Raw genomic sequence first — 19,932 nt, 5'->3', positions numbered from 1 at the left:
AGATTAAGCTCTAGCTTTCAAGACTCTTGATAACCTCACTCAAGTTTTAAGCTCTAACATACTGCAGGGGCGAAACGTTTTAACTAAAAATAAACAAAGGAAAGAGTGTATTTTATTGTTTTATTGAAAAGTATGACCTTAACAAAGATAAATAAGCAAATACATCAAATAAAATTAGTAAATTGAAGAAATAAAAGACTACATTTGACCTTAACATAGATCTGCGAGCGAATTAATTGATCGCTAATCGTTATGTTTCAGATTTGTAGTCATAAAGATGATCAATAAGTTCATCTATATATTTGTCGTGCAAGCTTTCATTAGCAATAATTGGACTATATTTCTTAGCTTCATTTCTGTACATCTTACCAGCTTCATCCTGGAGCACCAATGCAAGTGACTGAGCCACTGAGTTTCTAGTAAATGACCCATCTTCTTTATTCCTTGGTATTTCTATTCCAACTCTTTTCTCCTCCAAAAATCTTGCATTTATCCCTTGATCCAGCATCAATGGAAGCATTATTGATGGCTTTCCGAACATAAGTGTCTCGATGGTAGAGCTAAACCCAGCATGTGTCAAGAACCCTCCCACTGAATCATGTTGCAGTATTTTGAGCTGAGGTGCCCAGCTCGTCCAAACCAACCCACGATCTCGAGTACGCTCCACAAACCCATCAGGCAATTCCACAGAAGAACCAACTGATCTCCGAAGTGCCCATAAGAAAGGCAACTTAGATAGCTCCAAACCAAGTGCCAACTCGGTGAGCTGTTCTTGACTTACTTCAACCTCACTCCCTAGAGCTACATACACCACTGAACCACTTCTTTGTTTCTCAAGCCAACCGAAGATTGAGTTCTGTGCATCCTCATTTTCGCTGCTTTCCTCCATAGAGGGTGGTAGCAGCCCCACAGGAAGCACTGGTTTCTCAGCAATAAGTTCATCTACAAGTTGAAGGTATTTAGCTTCGAGCTCCAAGCAACCGCGTACAACGACCAAATCACTGCTGTTACAGACAGTCTTAAAACGGAATAAATCAGAAACACCTGAAGAAGTCTTTGCTGTTAAGTTCTTGAGAAATATCCTTGCTTCATTAGGTAGAAAGTAGACGGTGCTTTTCGGAAAAGGGATCCATGGTGGAAACTCAGCATTGGTAAGTGAATCAGCAGCAGGACCATTATCCTGACTTTATGGACCTAAGATTGTAAGCATTCTTAGACCTAATATGGAGAAGAAGGCTTTTCGAATTCCGAGTTTTTCCGCAATAGGAGGTAGCCAGTAACAACTGAAATCATAGATGATCCAGTCTAATGAATTAAGTAGTAACAGAATTTTCTAGAAAATGCTTCATAGGTTCTTGTAAACCGTCATAGGTCTTCTTTAGAAGATCGAACCCCGTACTAAAGCCTACGTCAGTTGTGGCTTCAGCATTTGGTGGTAAGTTTTCAACTCGAGGCAAGGGAAGAGGGACTAGAGTGATCAAAGGGGCTATGTTTTTAGGGATGTTTGGAAGGCGTTCGAGGTTTCGAGGGGTTGAAACAAAGAAAATATGGTGTCCCTTTGTAGCTAAGCGTTTGGAGAGCTCTAGGAAAGGTAGCATGTGACCAAATGCTAGCCATGGGAACATAACTATGTTGAGCTTATTGTCTTCCATGATTTTTGTAAGAGCGATTTCAGATTTCTGTATTGTTTTTTAGTCTTTACCTCAAATATATAAATACAATGCAAGTAATCATTAGCTTATCATTCATTTTTGGAGGTCAACGACTGATGTTACTATCACCGTATTCTATTTAATATACATGACAATTAGTTTAAAATAGATAAAACATTATTATAAGGAGTGATCATGTCCATATAAATAGTTTAATTTTGGGGCGAGTAATATAATATATATGGGGGTAAGATTAAATACTTATTTGAAGTTTTGAACAATGCCACAATTGCTTGTATGCACGTTGTAATATACGGAGTTATATTCTACCTGACGTTGTTGCCTTGTTGCTAATATTTAGTTTAAACTATGAAAATTTTGGCCGTAAGTTCTCTTTAATCTTCAAAAGATAACATAGTCACGTGGAATTTTGTTAAATTTGTCTTAATGTACAATTTATTAATATCTCAATCCATAGTAAACCCTTCTGGGTTTTGCAATGAGCATTATTTCTAATTTTGAATCAAAATGAAACATACAGCTTAAGAAGGCTAATTTTCTGTCAGATAAATATTGTACTAGATCAGGTACTGGAAGAAACAGAAAACAAATGAAGTTTATCTTATGAACCAAATCAAGTTGATGCTGCTTTCTTCTTAGGCTTTTTCTTTTTCTGCCTTCTCTTGTTATGAAATTTTGGCTTCTTTGTGATCTGTAAAGGACGTTTGCCCTTGGTAATTCTAGTATTTAGTATTGATGTATCCTTGACTTTCAGAGAGTGCTCCTTCTTGGGCGGAAAAACCTCGGTTATTGAAGGATCCAACACATCTCTTGAGCATTGTAGAGCAATACCCATTCTCTCTGCCTCATCCCAAAGCTCTTTGCCCTTCTCAAATTCACCACACTTACAAAATTTTGGAATCAAAACATCATACACCGGACCATAATCACTAGCTGAGCTTTTCTTCATGCGACCAAACAGCTCCAATGCATAGTTTACTCTCTCAACCCCACAAAGAACACCAACTAGGTCATGATAAAACTTTGCTGGTGGCTCGAGCCCATCTTCTTCCATCAATTCCAGTATCTGATTACCTTTTCCAAACCTTCCTGTCAAGTATAACACCCGAATTATAAGATAATAGGTCGCCCAATCAGGAGCACAGCCTGATTTCCTCATCAAATCAAAGATTCTGAGAGACTCCTTTACTCTTCTTGTTCTACCCAAACAAGAAAGCAACACATTGTAACTTATTGAATTTGGAACGATCTTGTATGTTTTCATTTCCATGAACACGTTAAGAGCTTCTGGCACTAGCCCAGACGGGTTTTTCTTAAGCTTATGCTCACAAAGGCACCTTAGGTACGTGTTGAAGCAATAAAGATCCAGAGTAATTTTCTTCGACTTCATCTCCTGGAGAAGTCTGCGAGTCTCCTTCACATTCCCCTGCACAGACCAACCATATAATATACTCCTATAAACACAAGACTCTGCACCAGATATCTTATCCTTGTGATGATACACAACCCCTTCTGCCCTTCTTGCATGCCCTTTTGCACAAAGCGCGTTTACAATAGCAGTGACAGTGATTCTGTCCTGTGGACACTTGAACAGGTCCAGATTTTTAAAGATGCCCAATGCATCATCTTCTCTCCCCATCTTAACAAATATTTCAGCCACAGTTCCGAAAGTCTGAGCTTCCAAAACCCTCTGATCCTTACGAAGATCTGCCAGCAAAATATCAACTGCCCTATGATCCTTCTTCTCAGCAAAAACCCGAATGGCATGGTTATAGTCCTTATCCCCCAAAGCCGAACCCAAACTCTTGCATGACCATGTGAAGAAACGAAGCAACCGCCTCGTGGATGCTTCCTCTTTACAATGATTCACCACTTCCACTACAATTGAAGGGGTTATGTTTACTTCACATTTCTCAAGACTCAATTCCAATTCATTTAGGCCACCGATTGGAGTCGAAACAAGGCTGCATAGCTGTTGAAACCCAGGAAGCTTTTGTAGAGCAGTAGTAGGGGGAGGTGTTACCAATGTGGTATACAGAGGAAAACAAAAGCCTTTCAGCTTGTGGGTATATATTCTATTTAGCATAACGTTCTCTTACGCAATTCATCGAACACTTGGTGAGCAACAGAAATATACGCAAATTCAGGCATTAGAGTAAAAAGACCTCAAATTCCAAATTATTGCTGAAGATTGGTTGGCATAAATTACAATAAAAATCGCATGTTTTTACAATTATACGAGATTGAATTTGGAGCTGAAATGAAAATAACGTGATTATCTGAGGTTTGATGGGTCGAATTTGAGAAGAGCAGGAACTTTGCAATTAAGAATTTGATGATATACGAGATAGCTCTAAATCTCTAATTATGTACTTCGTATTTATGTTAGAGATGGATGGTGACCATTTCAAGTTATGAAGAATTGGACTTCTGGAAGATTGTAATTTGTAAGAAGAGCAAACTGGGTTGGTTATACTCTGATAAAATGAGCATGTGTGTTAGAGTTGATCAACATGGGCATGGCCAAATCTGACTAAAAATTGGGCGGGTTTGGACAAATCTAAAAACGCATTTTTAATTAAAATCCGAACCCGGCTTAAAAAAGACTAAAAGTCTATTTTGGCCCGACAAGCCCGTTACTTTTTGCGGGTTTGGGTATGAGATATGATGCTGAGGCCTAGCACAACCCGATTTTTTTTCACCTCTAGTATATACTCGTACTCGTTAGTCATATGACTCGTATCCAATAAAAATCAAATCCTACACTTGAGAGCATGGTGTAAATATAACTTAGATATATTGTTGGGCTATTTGACCAATAATTAGAGATTTTATAGAAGGATATATGCACATATTCTTAGGTGCACACTCATGCACCTAGAAATAGGTGTAACAACAACACAATATGAACATTAGATTTTCAGAAAGTGAACATTAGGTTTCTTCCCTTTATTTTTCTCCTTCATTTTTTTATTTTCTCTCTCCTCTGTTTTTTTTTTTAATTTTCCCCCTTTTTTACACTTTTTTTATTGAATTTGTTTCTTACAACATGAAAGTAGTTATTAAGTGTGAATTTTGATTTTGTGCCTTGATTTCGATTGATTAAGGTATATATGAATCTTTGAATTTACAAATCATACTCTATTTTTTCTCCTTCCTTCTTTAATTCCTTTTTCCTCTTTTTTTTGTTTTTTCTATTTTTCTCGTTTTTTCGATTTAACGATTGAATATGTTACTTACAATATGGAATTGGTTGTTTATTTGATTTTTTGAATTCATATATTGTTTTTTTTTTAGCTTCGATCAATTTCATTTGTGTATGAATTTCATTTGATTTTCTGCATTTTTTTTTATCAATGAACATAATCATGCAAAATATGAACATATGCATAGGTTCCCTTAAATGTGAACATCAGCTTTTCAGAAAGTGAACATAAGCATAAAACATATGAACATATGCATTTAAGAAAGTAAACATAACAATTCAAAATATGAACGTAAGCATTGATTTCCTTAAAGTGAATATAACCATTTAAAAGGTGAACATATGTGTAAAAAAATATGACCATATGCATTTAAGAGAGAGAAGATATGCATAAACAGACTTAATGAGAACAACAAATATTTTCTATGAATATTTATATTATGAACATATAAAATATTATTATGAATATAAGGCATTTTATTATGAACATAAAAAATTGAAGAAATAAAAATAATATGATTATGAAACATATGCATCATAATTCATAAGTATTAAAAATATGAACATATGAATTCAAAATAGGAACATATGCATTAGTTCATTTTGAATGCGTATGAACATAATTAAGCATTTCAGAAGGTGAACATATACATAAAAAAATATGAACATATGAATATAAGCATTTCAGAAAGTTTACAAGCGGATTCAAAATATGAACATAAGAATTCAAAATATAAACATATGCATTTCGAAATGTGAACATAAAATATCCGTTTGATTTCACTAATTTTTTTGCCAATTCCAGTAATAAATTTCGAACAATATTCAAACAAAATTAAGTGATAATCATATAAATTCAAACAAAATTAAGTGAAATTTACATAAAATTGCCTTTTTGGGGAGGATCCTTTTGATTTTGCATCTCTTTCCTAATGTCCATTGAAGTTTTTGCAGTTTTTTAGTGAAAGAATGAAATAGAGGAGAGAGAAAGTGAAAAAGAGGAGAGAGAAAATCATATAGAAGAAGAAGATTTTTGAGTTTGGAAATGACGTTACATTTATTAGGTGTGGGTGGGTTTATTGGGTGTGGGTGGGTGTATTGCAGTTTTCGTGTTTTTTAGTTTTAGGGCTTTTTTTAATTGGGTTGTGTGTGATTAGACTTGTGCACCTTAGAGTAATTGGGATATATGTGTTAATATAAGTAGGTGTTAACTAAAATGTTTGACACGGTGTCAGTAACCATTATAAATAACGTTGATTCATGTCTTCTTAACCAAAATGCGGATAGTTCAAAGGAATGTCTCTATGTTTGTGAAACGTGGAGGTGTGCGGAATGATACCAGCATCGATATGGATCAGGTAAGTTAGTCGAGCCTTAACATCTAGGTTATTTCCAATACAGGCTTATACCCATATCAGCCTATTTCTCCAGCCACGTGAAGACCTACTTCCAGCCATGTGGACACTTACCACCCACTTGACAAGATACCTACGTAGACCGACATGTAGCACCAACTTGAAAATTTATAAATAGTCAAGCATATTTCACTTCTAAAATGCGAATTTCTTAACCTAAACGCACTTAAACCACCCTTTTTATTCATATCATCTAGTTCAATATTCGGATCACAGCCGAAACTGGAGGCCGAGGAGGGTATGAACACATCTACATGTGCACAATACTCACTACACCGTGCACACCCAAAGAAAACAAAACAACGATACTTAGTAGTTAACCCTTAAGAGTTAAGACCGCAAAAATCATACAAATACTCTAAAACAAAATAGCTGTCGATCATAAAACAAGATAAAGAAAGTTCCTTTGTATAAAACAGTGTTGAAAAAGTTACATTTTTGCCATTGCCAAGATCATCCCCAATACTAAATAATTGTTGCAAATTCCCGGATCTCTCCTTTTCGAAAAATCAAATTACAACCTTCGATCACCGGCATCAATTTCCGATCAATTTTCCGGTAACCGTCTTCTTTCCCCCTAATTGTTTAGTTAATTTTTTCTTTAATCGAACTCAATTGATTAATCTAGGGTTTTGATTACGAATTGAATTTGATGTTCATCGAATTTCCCTTTATTTTGTTGGAATTAGGTTACAGAGCGAACGAATTCCAGAATTAGTCATCAAAGAAGAAATTCGGAAAAATGAGTCAGGTTTTTGAAGGGTACGAGCGTCAATATTGTGAAACTTCAGCGAATTTGACTCGGAAATGTTCTGCTGCTGCTGCTCTCAATGGAGGTGATTCCTAATTTTTCTGAATTTCTTTATTGTTTTGCTGAATCAATTTGTATTATAATGGCGGCAAATTCTTTGTTTATGTAGAATGAGGGTTTCAGTTATAATTAAGTGGGTGAAAAGAAATAGTTTGAATGATTAAATGGTTTGTGATTTCATAATTTGGAATAATCGTCTTGGGTTAATTCCTAGAGGTTGATTGAACTCAGATGATTTGGAGGGGAGTTGGGTCGAAATCGTTAGAATAGGAATTGATCATGGCAGCATTGTATACCCTCCCTTTTTCAGAAAGGACTCATAAGTTGAGGAACATCGAATACTCGAGTGTGGAAGACAATACTCCTAATTATTGAATCTATCATCATTCTTAGCATGGCCATTTTCTAGGTTGGAGTTGTTTTGCTAGCTTTGCTTGCTTATTGTAGTTGGACTGGGGCTGGGGAAAGTGGGCATATTGACCCCTTTAGCTTCGGGAGAATAGGAGGTGATGTTGGTAGGACTTCCCTATAGGTGTGATGCAGGACTGTAGGAGCAAAGGGTCTACTCAAAATTACATATCTTAATGAGATTTTAATCATCTTGTATATCAAAGCTGTGATGGGTATACTTAGTGATTTCAAGTTGTTTTTGGGTTTTGAGAAATGGTATTAGTAGTATGGTAAGTATTTCCTTAGGAGTTCTAATATTTCAATTGTTTTAGAGATAAATTCTACAGGTTACTATTGAGCTTGCCAATTTAAGGGTAATTGTATTTATTATCGTGTGAGTCTTAATGCTTATTTTTTAAGGTTTCAAGAGCGAATAATAAACCCTTTTTCTTGGTGCTTGTGCGCTTCAAAATCCTCCAAACTTGCATCTAGGGATCTAATTTTTATTTGGTCTGTTTTGATCAAGACTTGACCCACCTGTTTATCTGGTGGCATAAACATTTGAAGAAACAAGTTTCATTGGTTCTACATACCAAAGTAAGGGGGTATTTATGGTGTTATTTGAGAAAAGGACTATGTTTTCTGTGTTACAATCAATTTGATCCTTGATGTATATTGCTTGATGGAAAGTACTGAGTGATGGGAGCACTTTTTAGTTCTAATATAGAGGGCTTGGAGTTAATAATGATGTAAAATACAATTTTAGGGGATACGTATTCCTCAGTGTCACAGGGGTGTGGGTCAGTCAAGCTGGGGAAGCCCATCCGCAAGCTTACCCCAGCGACAACAAATATCAAGATTTTGTTTCTGTTGGAGTAGTTGGATGATTGGAAGGTTATTGGTCAACTTTTTTTCATGGGACATAAAGTATAGTTTATTAAGATGCATTATTTTGACATTTTTGATCCAATGATCCGAGGACGGAATTTAATCTTTTTTTTAGAGATATATCCATTGTTTTTCTGCAAACTGTTTTCCTCATCTGGCAACTTGATAGCAGTCTCTACTAGACAAATTTTGATTTCACTTTGACTAGTGAGTGTAGTTGGAGGCTGGAGTTTCGCAACCTGAAAACCTCTGCTAGTCTGCATACTTAGACAGAATTATCTACTGCTTTACATTAATTAAAACAAACTTTTACATTCCTCAAGATGTTGTATGACACTTCTCTTTGCTAATCATATTTTTTTAATTGAATCATAATTCGTTGGTGTGGCTATTTTCTTTTTTTTTTTTTGTTTTCTAATTTATCCAGTGCTGCTTTGCAGAACAGAAGAAACAGAAAGTCTCTGAAATTAAAAGTGGGTTGGAGGAAGCAGAAGCACTGGTATTGTATAAGATCTTTTCTGTTGCAATTTTTCTTGATCAACATTAATCTTAGGTCATATCTTTGCAAGTTGTGGTTACAAATGTGTTTGTTCTTAACGTATTCAGATCCGGAAAATGGACCTGGAGGCAAGAGCATTGCAGCCGAATGTGAAAGCTATGGTACTAACCAAGCTTAGAGAGTATAAAAATGACCTAAGCAACCTGAAATCTGAGATCAAAAGACTCTCTTCTACAGACAGTCAAGCTGCCCGAGATGCGTTACTGGAATCTGGCATGGCTGATGCGCTGATGGTTAGTGTTGTATAATTTGTATGGCAAACAACTCTAATCAATTACTTGACTTATTATATGTTTTTTCATTCAAAAATTTAAGAGAAACTTGTGAATTGTTTGTAAATTATAATGTATATATATTATTAAACGTGATTGCTTTCAACAGATATTTAACCTTTTTGTTTGTAAATTGTTTGTCAAACCTGAATCTTGCTGACCATTTAACCTTTTTGTGTTTGTTTATACGCGGTACAGGCTTCTGCTGATCAAAGAGGGCGGCTATTGATTTCAACAGAGAGATTGAATCAGTCCACTGATAGAGTCAGGCAGAGCAGAATGACCATGCAGGAAACTGAAGCTATTGGGGTTTCTATACTTGAAGATTTGCATTCACAACGCCAGTCACTTTTGCATGCTCATAATACAGTAAGCAGTGCTTCCTTTTCAGTGACATGTATCTTTTTTATTTCCTTGGAAACCCCTAAACATTGAAGTTAATCTTCAGGTTTTGCATTCATTTTGAGGTTTTTGTCAAGCCTGTTTGCTAATCAAATTTTCTGCTAATTATTGTACCCAGCTTCATGGCGTTGACGAGAATGTTGGCAGAAGCAAGAAAATTCTGACTGCAATGTCAAGGAGAATGAACCGGAACAAATGGATTATTGGTACTATCATCGCAGTACTGGTCCTTGTGGTTGTGTTGATCATCTACTTCAAGTTGATCCATTAGTTTGTCAACTATGTCTTCAAAGATATATAGTTTTTGGCAACTCGCCTTGTTGGCAGTCTGATGTCCATGATCTTCAGTGTGATTAATCATTGTATCGTTTTGCTGTTGCTAAGTTTCTTTGTTCGTCGATTCATATTATGTTATGCCACTTCACATTCTTTTGGCCAAGTTTAATATAGCCTGGTGTGTCAATGTTTGCCCTTAAGTCCCATCTTTGTCAATCATCAGCTATTGTGTAAAGGTTTGCACTTGAAATTTTTGTTTTGGAGTTCACAAATACTTCAAGTACTTCTACTTTGTTTTACTGTAATTTATTTTCCTAAACATACTAATTTGGTTAATTGCCTCAAGGTTGAAGTCATTAGACTACGCAGAAATCCAAAGATGAATATATACTTCCTGTGTCAACTGAAATTAACATGCTGCTTAAAAATGATATGGGCGGAGAACATGTGAAAAATTACAAAGATATGTGTTAATCTTATTTGAGCTAATATGGTTCTGCTAACAACTTTAAGAAATAATACCAGGATAGCCTAAATGAACGTGTTAATCTTATTTCTTTCTCATGTATAACTCATTAAAGAAAGGGAGCTAATAAAAAAAAATTCAGTTAATATCTATTAATTACGGAATGCTTAAATTAACATAGACTACTATTTTAACCGAGAATAATTTTCCTGTCAAAATGAAAAACGAAAACAAAAACAAAACAAATCAAACAAACAATCCTTTATCGAACATAGACTATATATGTTGTGCTAAGCGAGGGTAAGAATTTGCCCAAAGGCAAGCTTATCAAGTATAGAGGATAACTTCCACAGGTCCTATTTCGAGACCTTTTCCCACAGGTCCTGTTTCGAGACCTTAAAGATGTACTGAACTCATACTCATCAAACCAAGATGGTTAACTAAAGATAGTAGATAACGCTGTGCATTTCAACTAGCCTGAAAAGAGAAAAAGGATATACAAATGCGGTTGAGGTGCAATTACAAACCAACTAAATTGAGTCAAGCAGATCTCCAAGTTCTCTGGCAGGCCACGCCCTGCACAAGTAAGATGCACATCAAGAAGGCACCACCTGATTTAAGTATAAACATAGACTGAAATTAACAGGTTTCACAACAATTATGACATGATAAGAATGAAGTTAAATTCTTCAGCTTTTCTATAGATACATCTGATCACTATGCGCCTCTTTACAATAATGGGTAAAACATGAAGGAAAAATAAATAAAGAAAAACCCTTCATTTAACCAATAAAGTTGGATTCCCAACTTCACGCGGCAGCACTTGCGGAATGAAGGATAAAGATGATCCATATAAATGCCTTGTGAACCACCCACATCCAGATGAAAGCTTCAGGCAGCTCCCTCTAAAAGGAGCTTCATGGGACAGCAGATGTTGGAGATGAAAATTTCCCATGATTGCATAAATCACCCCACAACAGAGATGCTTACAAAGTCGAAGGTACAGGCCTGCAAGCTCTAGAGAGCAATATCAAATCCATGCCATATTTTTTTCGTTAAGGACATGAAAAATGGAGCTCAGACAGATTTGGAAAAAAACAATTATGGCGGCAACAGCAGTGATCCATCAGAAAAATGGTTTTCCTCAAATATGTAGTCAAGAAGTGTCATCTTCTGGAGATGAATTAGGATCCTCTTCATCCTCCTCATAAAGGTCAGGAGATGGATCTCCATTAAGATCTACAGTCACGCCATTCACCTTCCTCACGAACTGCCCACGTACACGTGGCCTTCTCTCAGCAAGCTTTTTGCGATTCACATACCTTATTTTTTTATCAAAACACCGCTCCTTCCTTTTCTGCCTAAATTTGATCAGAGCTGCCTCTCTCCTGTCAACTTTGCTTAATTTTGTTTCACTAGAAGGTAAATTACCAAATGATGTCACTTGGTGGTTAGCAGGTGACTGACCCTGTGGCAAGCATACACTCATTGGGTAATAAGAAAATGGTGTCATCCCAGCTACATGCGATGGACAATGTGAAAGGTGGTTATAATGAGGCATCATAGTTGATTGCCCATGATTTTGAAGATCCTTCTGTTGTGTATGTGCTGATGATGGCATCATAAACTGGTTCATGACTCCGGGCATGAAGTAAGGATAAGCAGTATGTGCTGCCAAAGTTGAGGTATCAAACTGCATCCCATTTTTCGGCTGCATGTGCACCTCGGACAAGCCTTCATCATTAGATTTATTTCGCATTAATTCCATAGTCACAGGAGGGGTGCACGACCTTTCCATGGAAGTGGAATCAGGTACACTAGTACTGCTGGGGAAGTCTTCTCCATGTGAGTTATTTTCCCACACGTCAACATTTTCACATCTCATACTGCCATTGATTACATGCCCATTCCAAGTATCTGTTTTATCATCTGGTCTGGAAGTTTGAGCAGCATTAGCTTCAACATCAACAATTGTTCGACAATTGCTCTCAACTGCGCCAGATTTGACGTAAGTGAAGAATGCAGAACATTCACCGATCTTCAGCTCACTCTTCTTAGGAAAAAGGTCACTCTTTCTCAAAAATGGCTCACTCTTTTTGGAAAATGGCACAAAACCTGACCAAACATAAAGATTCTCAAGATGATCACCACAGACAAATGACAAAAAAGACTTGCACACTTGACCAAAAAAAAAAAAACAAAAAATTGTACATCTGTAACAAATCTGATTTAGTTTTTGAATTCTCAACCCCTTTATATTAAACAACACTCACTTGAACGACCAACAGCATATCTGTAATTCAGAAACTACAGCATTGTTCACTGAAAGGGAAAAAAAAACAAAAACCTACGAAGTAAGTTTTAATTGAGTCACATGGGATTCTATATATGTTCTGGAGTCATATTTCAATGTCAGTAATTACAAGACTTAGAATAGCAGCACATTTAAACTAAAACCAGAGTGGAAACAAAGCTCATGAATAACCATAAGAAAGAAAGAAAGAAATATAAATGCAAAGCAGCTTGCCTCTCCGGCGCTCACTTGGAGCTGGTATAGCAGATCGACAGTCAAATATATTTGCAGGCACAGCATCAGAAGTGACTTTGTTACACTGCATAAACAGGAGGGAAAAAAAATGAGGAAAACAGGAGCAGTAAACTGGAGAAGGAAGAAGTGAGGCAAGATGTGAGCTTCAAGGGTAAATTAAAAGCATATCATACTCCCTAACACCCTTCGTTACATAATGTTCAACTCACATTCTGTTTTGCTGTGTTTTAGAAAGTTCATCTCACTTTTACTCCCCCCCCCCCCCCCCTTTTACCCCACAATATATACACATTTCCACTCACTTCACTATCTCCTACTGTTACCAACTTTTTTTTTTACATTAACCCTCCTTGTTACTCCAACTCTCTTGCTATTAACACTTTAACTTAACCCACTTACTATTTCCAAGTTTTCTAGGAGCTAAGAGTCTACTATAAGTGAGTCAAACATTATGAAATAGACAAAGCATAATTACAAAGAGGAGAATTAGTACTTCATGTGAGTTAAACATAATAAAATGGAGGGAGTTTAATCCCCCAGAGAGAGAGAGAGAGAGAAATAGAGAGATTTATGCAAAATAAACAAATTCATAAATAGAAAATTTTTTAATAATCACAGAGAGGACAATTTGTCCTCCATGCAAGTCATAAGAACAGTTTGTCACTTATGAACAACATTACATAAAATTCATTTCATAAAAACTAGAAAAGCCACAAGACCAAAGCCAAGAATACTTCAACTCACAGCATATAAATATTATGTCATTCCTAAATATCCATAACATAACCCCACAAGCCTGATGCCAAAATGTTTTTCTCTCATTTAAAGAGGATACATTTAATTCACACCATTCTCAGAGTAAAATAAAATATAAAACAAAAATTGAGTCATGTCACAATGCAAACATAGACTGCTTCCATCCTCTCTACCCTCGAACATGTAAAACACCGAAAGAATTAAGTGTTTACACTTGGCAAGATGAATTGACAAAATTAAAGAGTTAGATTAGGCAGTAACATTTGTGCTTATACAAGAAATTACAAATAAAAACTCACTTGAAAATTGAAGAGCCCTCTTACACAAACACTTAGATCAGAATTTTTATTTTGATCAGAAATTATTAATATATTTCGTATAAACAATCAAGAACCCATAAACAGTCAGTTTCATCATTTTACAAGATTCTCATCTAAAGTGTAAAATCCAGGATTGTGACCATCCACCTTTGTCATTAACCAAGGTAAATATCCGATTTATTCCACTAAAGTTCATAACTTGTTTCAGTCACTATGTGCCAAAGACCATATTTAAGTCACAAACCCCAAAAACCAAACCCCTTCAAATTTACACACACAAGGTCTCATGCCCAGTACATATTCTCCCCTCTCGGTCTCTCCTTCTAATCCAGTGTTATAATAAAACAACATAAATTTTTGTACATAAAATCACTAAAGGATGTAGCTTGGTACTCCGTAAATAGTTTGTTAAACTAGTATTTGCAATTTCAAGCATGGTTTTTTTTTTCATTTTGTCAGGAGAGGGGACAGAATAAATTTGTACCACGCAAAAGAACCAATATCTAATGCATTACAGAAAGGTAGCACAACAATCATTTCATAATAGCAAGATAGAGGCCAAAAAATCAGTTGTTCCCAATAATCCTTCCCATCCTCCAAACAAAAACAAACTAAAAGGCTGCAAATAGTAGCTTGCAGTGCGCATTTGTGTTTCTTGCATATACAACATTATAATTTGTTATTGACAGTTGACATTGTTGGACATGCCAAACAAATTTATCCAATGAGACTTCCCAGGCTTCTCAATCACTAGTTAGAACTAGTTTTTATTGTATTCTAGGAATTCACACTTCATGCAAGAAAATATTCAATAGGCACTGAGAATTAATAGGATTATTTAAACAAAAACAAAGCACAAATAAAGAAAAGCTCAAACTGATAAAAATGGCTTGCCCTGATCAAGGACAAAAGCAGAGGAGTACATGTAAAAATCCTCTTAACACAAATAAAAATCTCAGGTGAAATGTTATGCCTGCCTAAACACTGACCTCCTCCTCCTGTTGTATTGCAATGCTCATTTCTGGATTAACACTTCTCCGGGACTTATCATCTGTGTCATCGGAGAACAGTGTTGTGCTGTTAGTATTAGCATCACTGGGATCTGACGCAGCTATTTCGAGGTCATAACTCACGATATTCTTCTCCGCAAGGCCAAGCTGTCAATATAGTAAGGAGCCCAAATAATTAGATGTCTCTTAATGATAAAAAATATTCCTCGGTTGGAAAATGAAGCATGAGCAGACTGAGGTTTCTAAATTTCACAAGCAAAGAACAATTATTTCATCTCAAATATATTTATAGGGTGTAACTACATAGGATCACACAAAATCACTTACAAGCAATTTGGCATGTAAATCACTAACAATCACAAAATCACTAACACTTACCATTCGTCGCCTCCTCCACATGTGAGTCCACAAGTTTAACAGCTCATTCGTCCGTAATGGCTTCACAAGGAAGTCTGCTGCTCCCAGCCTCAAGCACTGCACAACAAGAGTAACTTCGTCTTGTGTTGACATCACTAACAAAAAGATGAAGTATAAAAATAAATAACAAATTTATAATTAAGTTACAAACAAAAAAAATGGAAATAGCGGCAAACATACTAATCACAGGTATTCGTTGCAACTGTTTGTCCCGCATTATGTACTTTAACAGCTTGAACCCCTTTTTTGTAGGAAGATCAACCTCAGAAAGTATAATATCAATGTCAGAACTCTCTGCATTAAGCGCATCAACAACCTGCCTAGCAGACTTGACTGATGTCACTGTAGCATACAAACACGCATAGAAACAAGTAAATTCATTGGTGAAAAGACAGAAGATCGTTAAATATATGCAAACAAGAAAACTAGGCCTCCCCACATGGGCCACATCTACACAATTACTTCCATTAAAGAATGGAAGCCACACAAATTAAAAGGAAAAAGTGCAAAAATGCAAGACCATTACCTCACAATAATTAATTAAAAGTAAAACAAAGAGATAAATATACCGAATTGGCATGTAGCTTAACAAGTTATCAAATTCCGTCAGATGATACTTGACATGTCAGCAAATACAAAGGCAATCCACATTTGTTGATAGGACTCTTAAGTCTTAGTCTAGTATTACCGGTATTAATGACCATCCAAATATTATGAATAAGCTTTCTTTGATTGCAAGCTGCATCATCCTTAATCTACCCTTTACTTACTTAGACCTCACGTTAAGGGATAGTCCAAAGGAATGGGTTTAGGAATTGGATGTAGAAAAGGTGGCTTGGAAGCTAGATGGATGGGAGATGGCAATAAGAGAGAGTGAGAGACAGTTAGAACACGACGTTTTACTAAAAATATCACCTCCATAATTTGTCAAATTAGTCACAAGTCAATGGCAGGTCCATGAAGGACCAAAGCTGGTTGACTGTTCATAACATTAAAAATCAACTAAAAACATGACAAGTATTCCAAAAACAATACATCATATGCAAACCGCTTACAGAGGAGAAACAGATAATTACAGTGCAAAACTGAACCTCCCCTGAATTTAGTGAGTTACATACAAGGTATGACAAAAAAAAAAAAAAAAAAAAAAAAAACACCATCACTCACCTTAGTCACTCGTCAGTAATTTATTTTGGTATTACAAGAACCAAGTTATCCGATAGTCCCAGCATAAACTTTCTTTATATCTCACCGTAAATATTGAAATTTTTGGTCATGTCAGGTGCAAACATTAAGTAGCCCAAGGAGTGAGATGATATAGCTTTCCAAAAAAACAAACATGTAGCTAAACCAACTATGAAGTATGAACACTCTTTTAGTACCATGATTTAGGAGAAGCTTGACAGCCTTAACTATCTTCAATTCATTGAGCATCTTTCAATAGAAAAAACTCAAATCCGCACAAACCACAAACTAAATGGGAAACTTAGAACCAATAACCACCTTTGCAACCCCTCAATCATATGAAGTACCCTCCTATCACCAAATTCAGTCTCATCTAACCACATAATTGATAACCTTAAAATTACTCCACAAGCTCGGTTTTCCAACATTCAGCATATCTCTGATCCATCGGGCATCTTTCAATATTTAAAATTCAAATCCGCAAAAACCACTAACTAAATGGAAAACCTAAAACCTTATTGCAACCCTTCAATCATAGAAGTACCCTTCCTATCATCATTTATCACCTTTACATTACTCCACAAACTCGAATTTCCATAATTCAGCATGACTTCTCAACACTCTATCATTACAATATCAGTTTAAAGTACACCTAATCCCACAACAGCATTTTTTGCCTAACCAAACATTAACATGTCCTTTTTCATGTCAGTACTCTAATTTCTGTAAAAAGTACTACATCCGTCCAGAAATTATAGTTACATATACTATTTTAAGATGTCCGTAAAAAATTTTACTCCGTACAATCATACAATTACTTCAAAAAGATCTCAAAGGTACAATCATACAATTATAGTTTACTACAGGATTTCATAGAAATCGAAATCATTGCTAATCCTTAATTATGAGGGGTCGGAACAATATAAGAACTATTTCTACAACTAGAACAGTACAGGACTATATGTAAATGGGTAATGATATATACAGTCCAAGTTGAAAATTCATGACAAAATGACGCGTAAATTAGTATGATTAATGTTAATCTATCCATAATATTTCCTTTTTTAGCTCCTTCTCCTTATACATGGCCCTAACAGGTTTATCATTTTCCTATGTAAATTAGACAATCTTAAAGTACTAAAAATATCATAGAAAAATATCCAACATAAATATCTAACAGATATTTCCAAAATAAAAGTACAATTAATTAAATAAAAAGAGCAATTAAAAGATTTAAACAACACTGAAAACATGAAATTAAATAAAATTACCCTGATAAGAACACTTGCAAAGGAGAGAGAAAACCTCTTGAGAGCTTTTCGAATCATTATCACACAACAAAATCCTAACTTTGCTTCGATCAATAAACTGATCAGTAGTATTCTTCACGTTACTATGCCCAACTTCATCAATCTCCATTTTCCCCAAAAATAAAACCCTAAAATCAAAAATCGAAAAAAAAAAAAAATCCCTAATTTTGTTATCTCATGATTTTCGCCATAAAATGGAAGAAAATTTCAATTAATTTTGAGAACTAATAAGAAATTAATTCATAACTATAGAAGTTCCATTAGAGCAGCAGAATTGCTAAAAGCAGAGGAGAGAGAAAGTGGAACAGTGAAGATTTTAATTGAAGACGCCATTTTCATCATCACCTAATTCTCCAGAGTTTTTTTCAGGAGAGAGAGAAAGAAGAGGGTAAATAAATATCAATCATGATATTTGAGAACCAACAAAATTGGACGGCTGAGATTGAGTTTTGATGGAGAATGGACGGTTAGATTGAGAGATAGTGGGACCTACACGGCGTATGTTAGTAGGTTGTGGGGCCCTTTTCCCCGACCAAACAATTTTTCTTTTTTCGCTTTTATTTTCTCTTTCTTCTCCAATTATCAAGTTCAAATAGAGTATGCTCCTGTCAAAAATAAATAAATTGTCTATTGGCGTCCAATTATATTACGACAACTTGACAATCACTTTGTTAGGATTAATTCCGTCTCCTATTATTTGCAACTAATAGATAATTTATTAATTTAACTTATATTTTTATCAGATTATTATAATTAATATAAAACGGAGGTAAAATTTTTCCTTTTTTTTTTGGGAAATTTTTTTTCACTATTAGTTGAGCTCAAGATGATGTTTAAATTCATTTTATTCAGTTCTCGTGTTTTTGGACTATGATCGAGTTAAATGAACACCCTAATTGCAATACAACGGTGTCCCATTGATCCAGGTATTTAATAAACATAAACGAGCTATGATTAATACTCATAGCTCGTTTATGTTATATTTACCTGAACTCATATACCTCGATATTTATATTAATACTCATAAGAACTTTTCTGTACTTACTTAAGAATAAATTTTTATTATTAAATTAATTTTCAATTTGCAATACAAAATTTATTTAATGGTCAAGTGGGTGATGCTTACAAGTATAATGGGGTACGTGGACGATTAAGATTAATTTAGGATTTGTATAATAGATTGAAGTGAAAGGGTGAAAGGCGCATTTTAGCAAATAGAAGGACGTGGATGAAAGAGAAAGGACACGGAGGAAAGAAAAGTGAAGGAAAAAGGGACAATATGAAAATAGGATAGTCCATTGGAGATAGGGGGCTGGCCACGCCATTTCTAGATCTATTATTTCCTTAGATTTTTTTTAGATTTTTTCTATTTTTCCTTTGTAAAAAGATTTTAAGGATAGTACCACAAAATCAAATTCTTCTTTAAGATCATTTCTTATTTTTGCATTGCGTGTCCTCCTTTTATTGATGCAATTGCACCTATGGAAAGAATATATTCCATCCGTTTAGGTACCGGGATAAATGAATAGTTCAGTTATAGTAGGCATAATTTGAGTAAGGGAGTATAATTTTATTGGTTAGAATTTCCTTTCCGACTTTAGAAGATTTGATTATAAGATTAATTTTCATTACTAGCCCTTGTGACTCTTCTTTATAAGTGGAATATATGGTACCAGGTATAAGGAGTCTTATATTGCATTCATATGAGACTAGTATTCTCACAATTCAAGGCCAAAGAGCTTTTGTGTGAGAGACGTAATAGAACATGTGCATTCAGCAACACTAAATATTGCCAAAAGTTAATTAGTCTACTAATTTGTCCCTCCATCCTCAAATAAGCGTCTTGTAAGTTACGAAGTATTTTGCACAATCCTGAAATAATTATATTTAACCTTACCTTATGAGTTATGACCCTGAATGATTAGATGTAAAACATTTCCATTGAAAGATTAGATTTCATAGAAAACATATTTTTGAAAAAAACCACATTTGTAAATTAGTTTTCCTTTGTCTGGTTCTCACAAGGAAA

The 19,932-nt window shown here is 35.2% G+C and overlaps 3 protein-coding genes and 1 pseudogene across 3 annotated transcripts; 1 reads left to right on the top strand and 3 right to left on the bottom strand.

The window, feature by feature from the left end:
- Positions 1 to 128: 128 nt before the first annotated feature.
- LOC110700748 lies at positions 129 to 1,652 on the bottom strand (annotated as a pseudogene).
- A 467-nt stretch (positions 1,653 to 2,119) lies between these two features.
- Positions 2,120 to 4,177, bottom strand: LOC110700635 (pentatricopeptide repeat-containing protein At5g61370, mitochondrial-like). Its single transcript, XM_021878198.1, has one exon. It carries the CDS (start codon positions 3,757 to 3,759, stop codon positions 2,287 to 2,289), a length of 1,473 nt encoding a protein of 490 aa, XP_021733890.1. The 5' UTR covers positions 3,760 to 4,177; the 3' UTR covers positions 2,120 to 2,286.
- Positions 4,178 to 6,635: 2,458 nt separating this feature from the next.
- LOC110700634 (vesicle transport v-SNARE 13-like) lies at positions 6,636 to 10,190 on the top strand. Its single transcript, XM_021878197.1, has 6 exons — positions 6,636 to 6,851; positions 6,983 to 7,129; positions 8,823 to 8,881; positions 8,989 to 9,174; positions 9,412 to 9,582; positions 9,734 to 10,190. The coding sequence occupies exons 2-6, from the start codon at positions 7,036 to 7,038 to the stop codon at positions 9,884 to 9,886; spliced, it is 663 nt and encodes a 220-aa protein (XP_021733889.1). The 5' UTR covers positions 6,636 to 6,851; positions 6,983 to 7,035; the 3' UTR covers positions 9,887 to 10,190.
- Positions 10,191 to 10,798: 608 nt separating this feature from the next.
- On the bottom strand, positions 10,799 to 18,454 carry LOC110700633 (two-component response regulator-like APRR1). The gene is made up of 6 exons (XM_021878196.1): positions 17,865 to 18,454; positions 15,589 to 15,750; positions 15,370 to 15,503; positions 14,971 to 15,138; positions 12,885 to 12,969; positions 10,799 to 12,472 (listed from the first exon to the last, which is right to left on the bottom strand). Exons 1-6 carry the CDS (start codon positions 18,010 to 18,012, stop codon positions 11,514 to 11,516), a joined length of 1,656 nt encoding a protein of 551 aa, XP_021733888.1. The 5' UTR covers positions 18,013 to 18,454; the 3' UTR covers positions 10,799 to 11,513.
- Positions 18,455 to 19,932: the final 1,478 nt, after the last annotated feature.

This window comes from Chenopodium quinoa, unplaced genomic scaffold (assembly GCF_001683475.1).
Source record: "Chenopodium quinoa cultivar QQ74 unplaced genomic scaffold, ASM168347v1, whole genome shotgun sequence".
In the NCBI taxonomy this organism is placed as follows: Eukaryota; Viridiplantae; Streptophyta; class Magnoliopsida; order Caryophyllales; family Amaranthaceae; genus Chenopodium; species Chenopodium quinoa.
The sequence above is the reverse complement of the archived record's forward strand: the minus strand, read 5'-3'. Positions and strand labels throughout refer to the sequence as shown.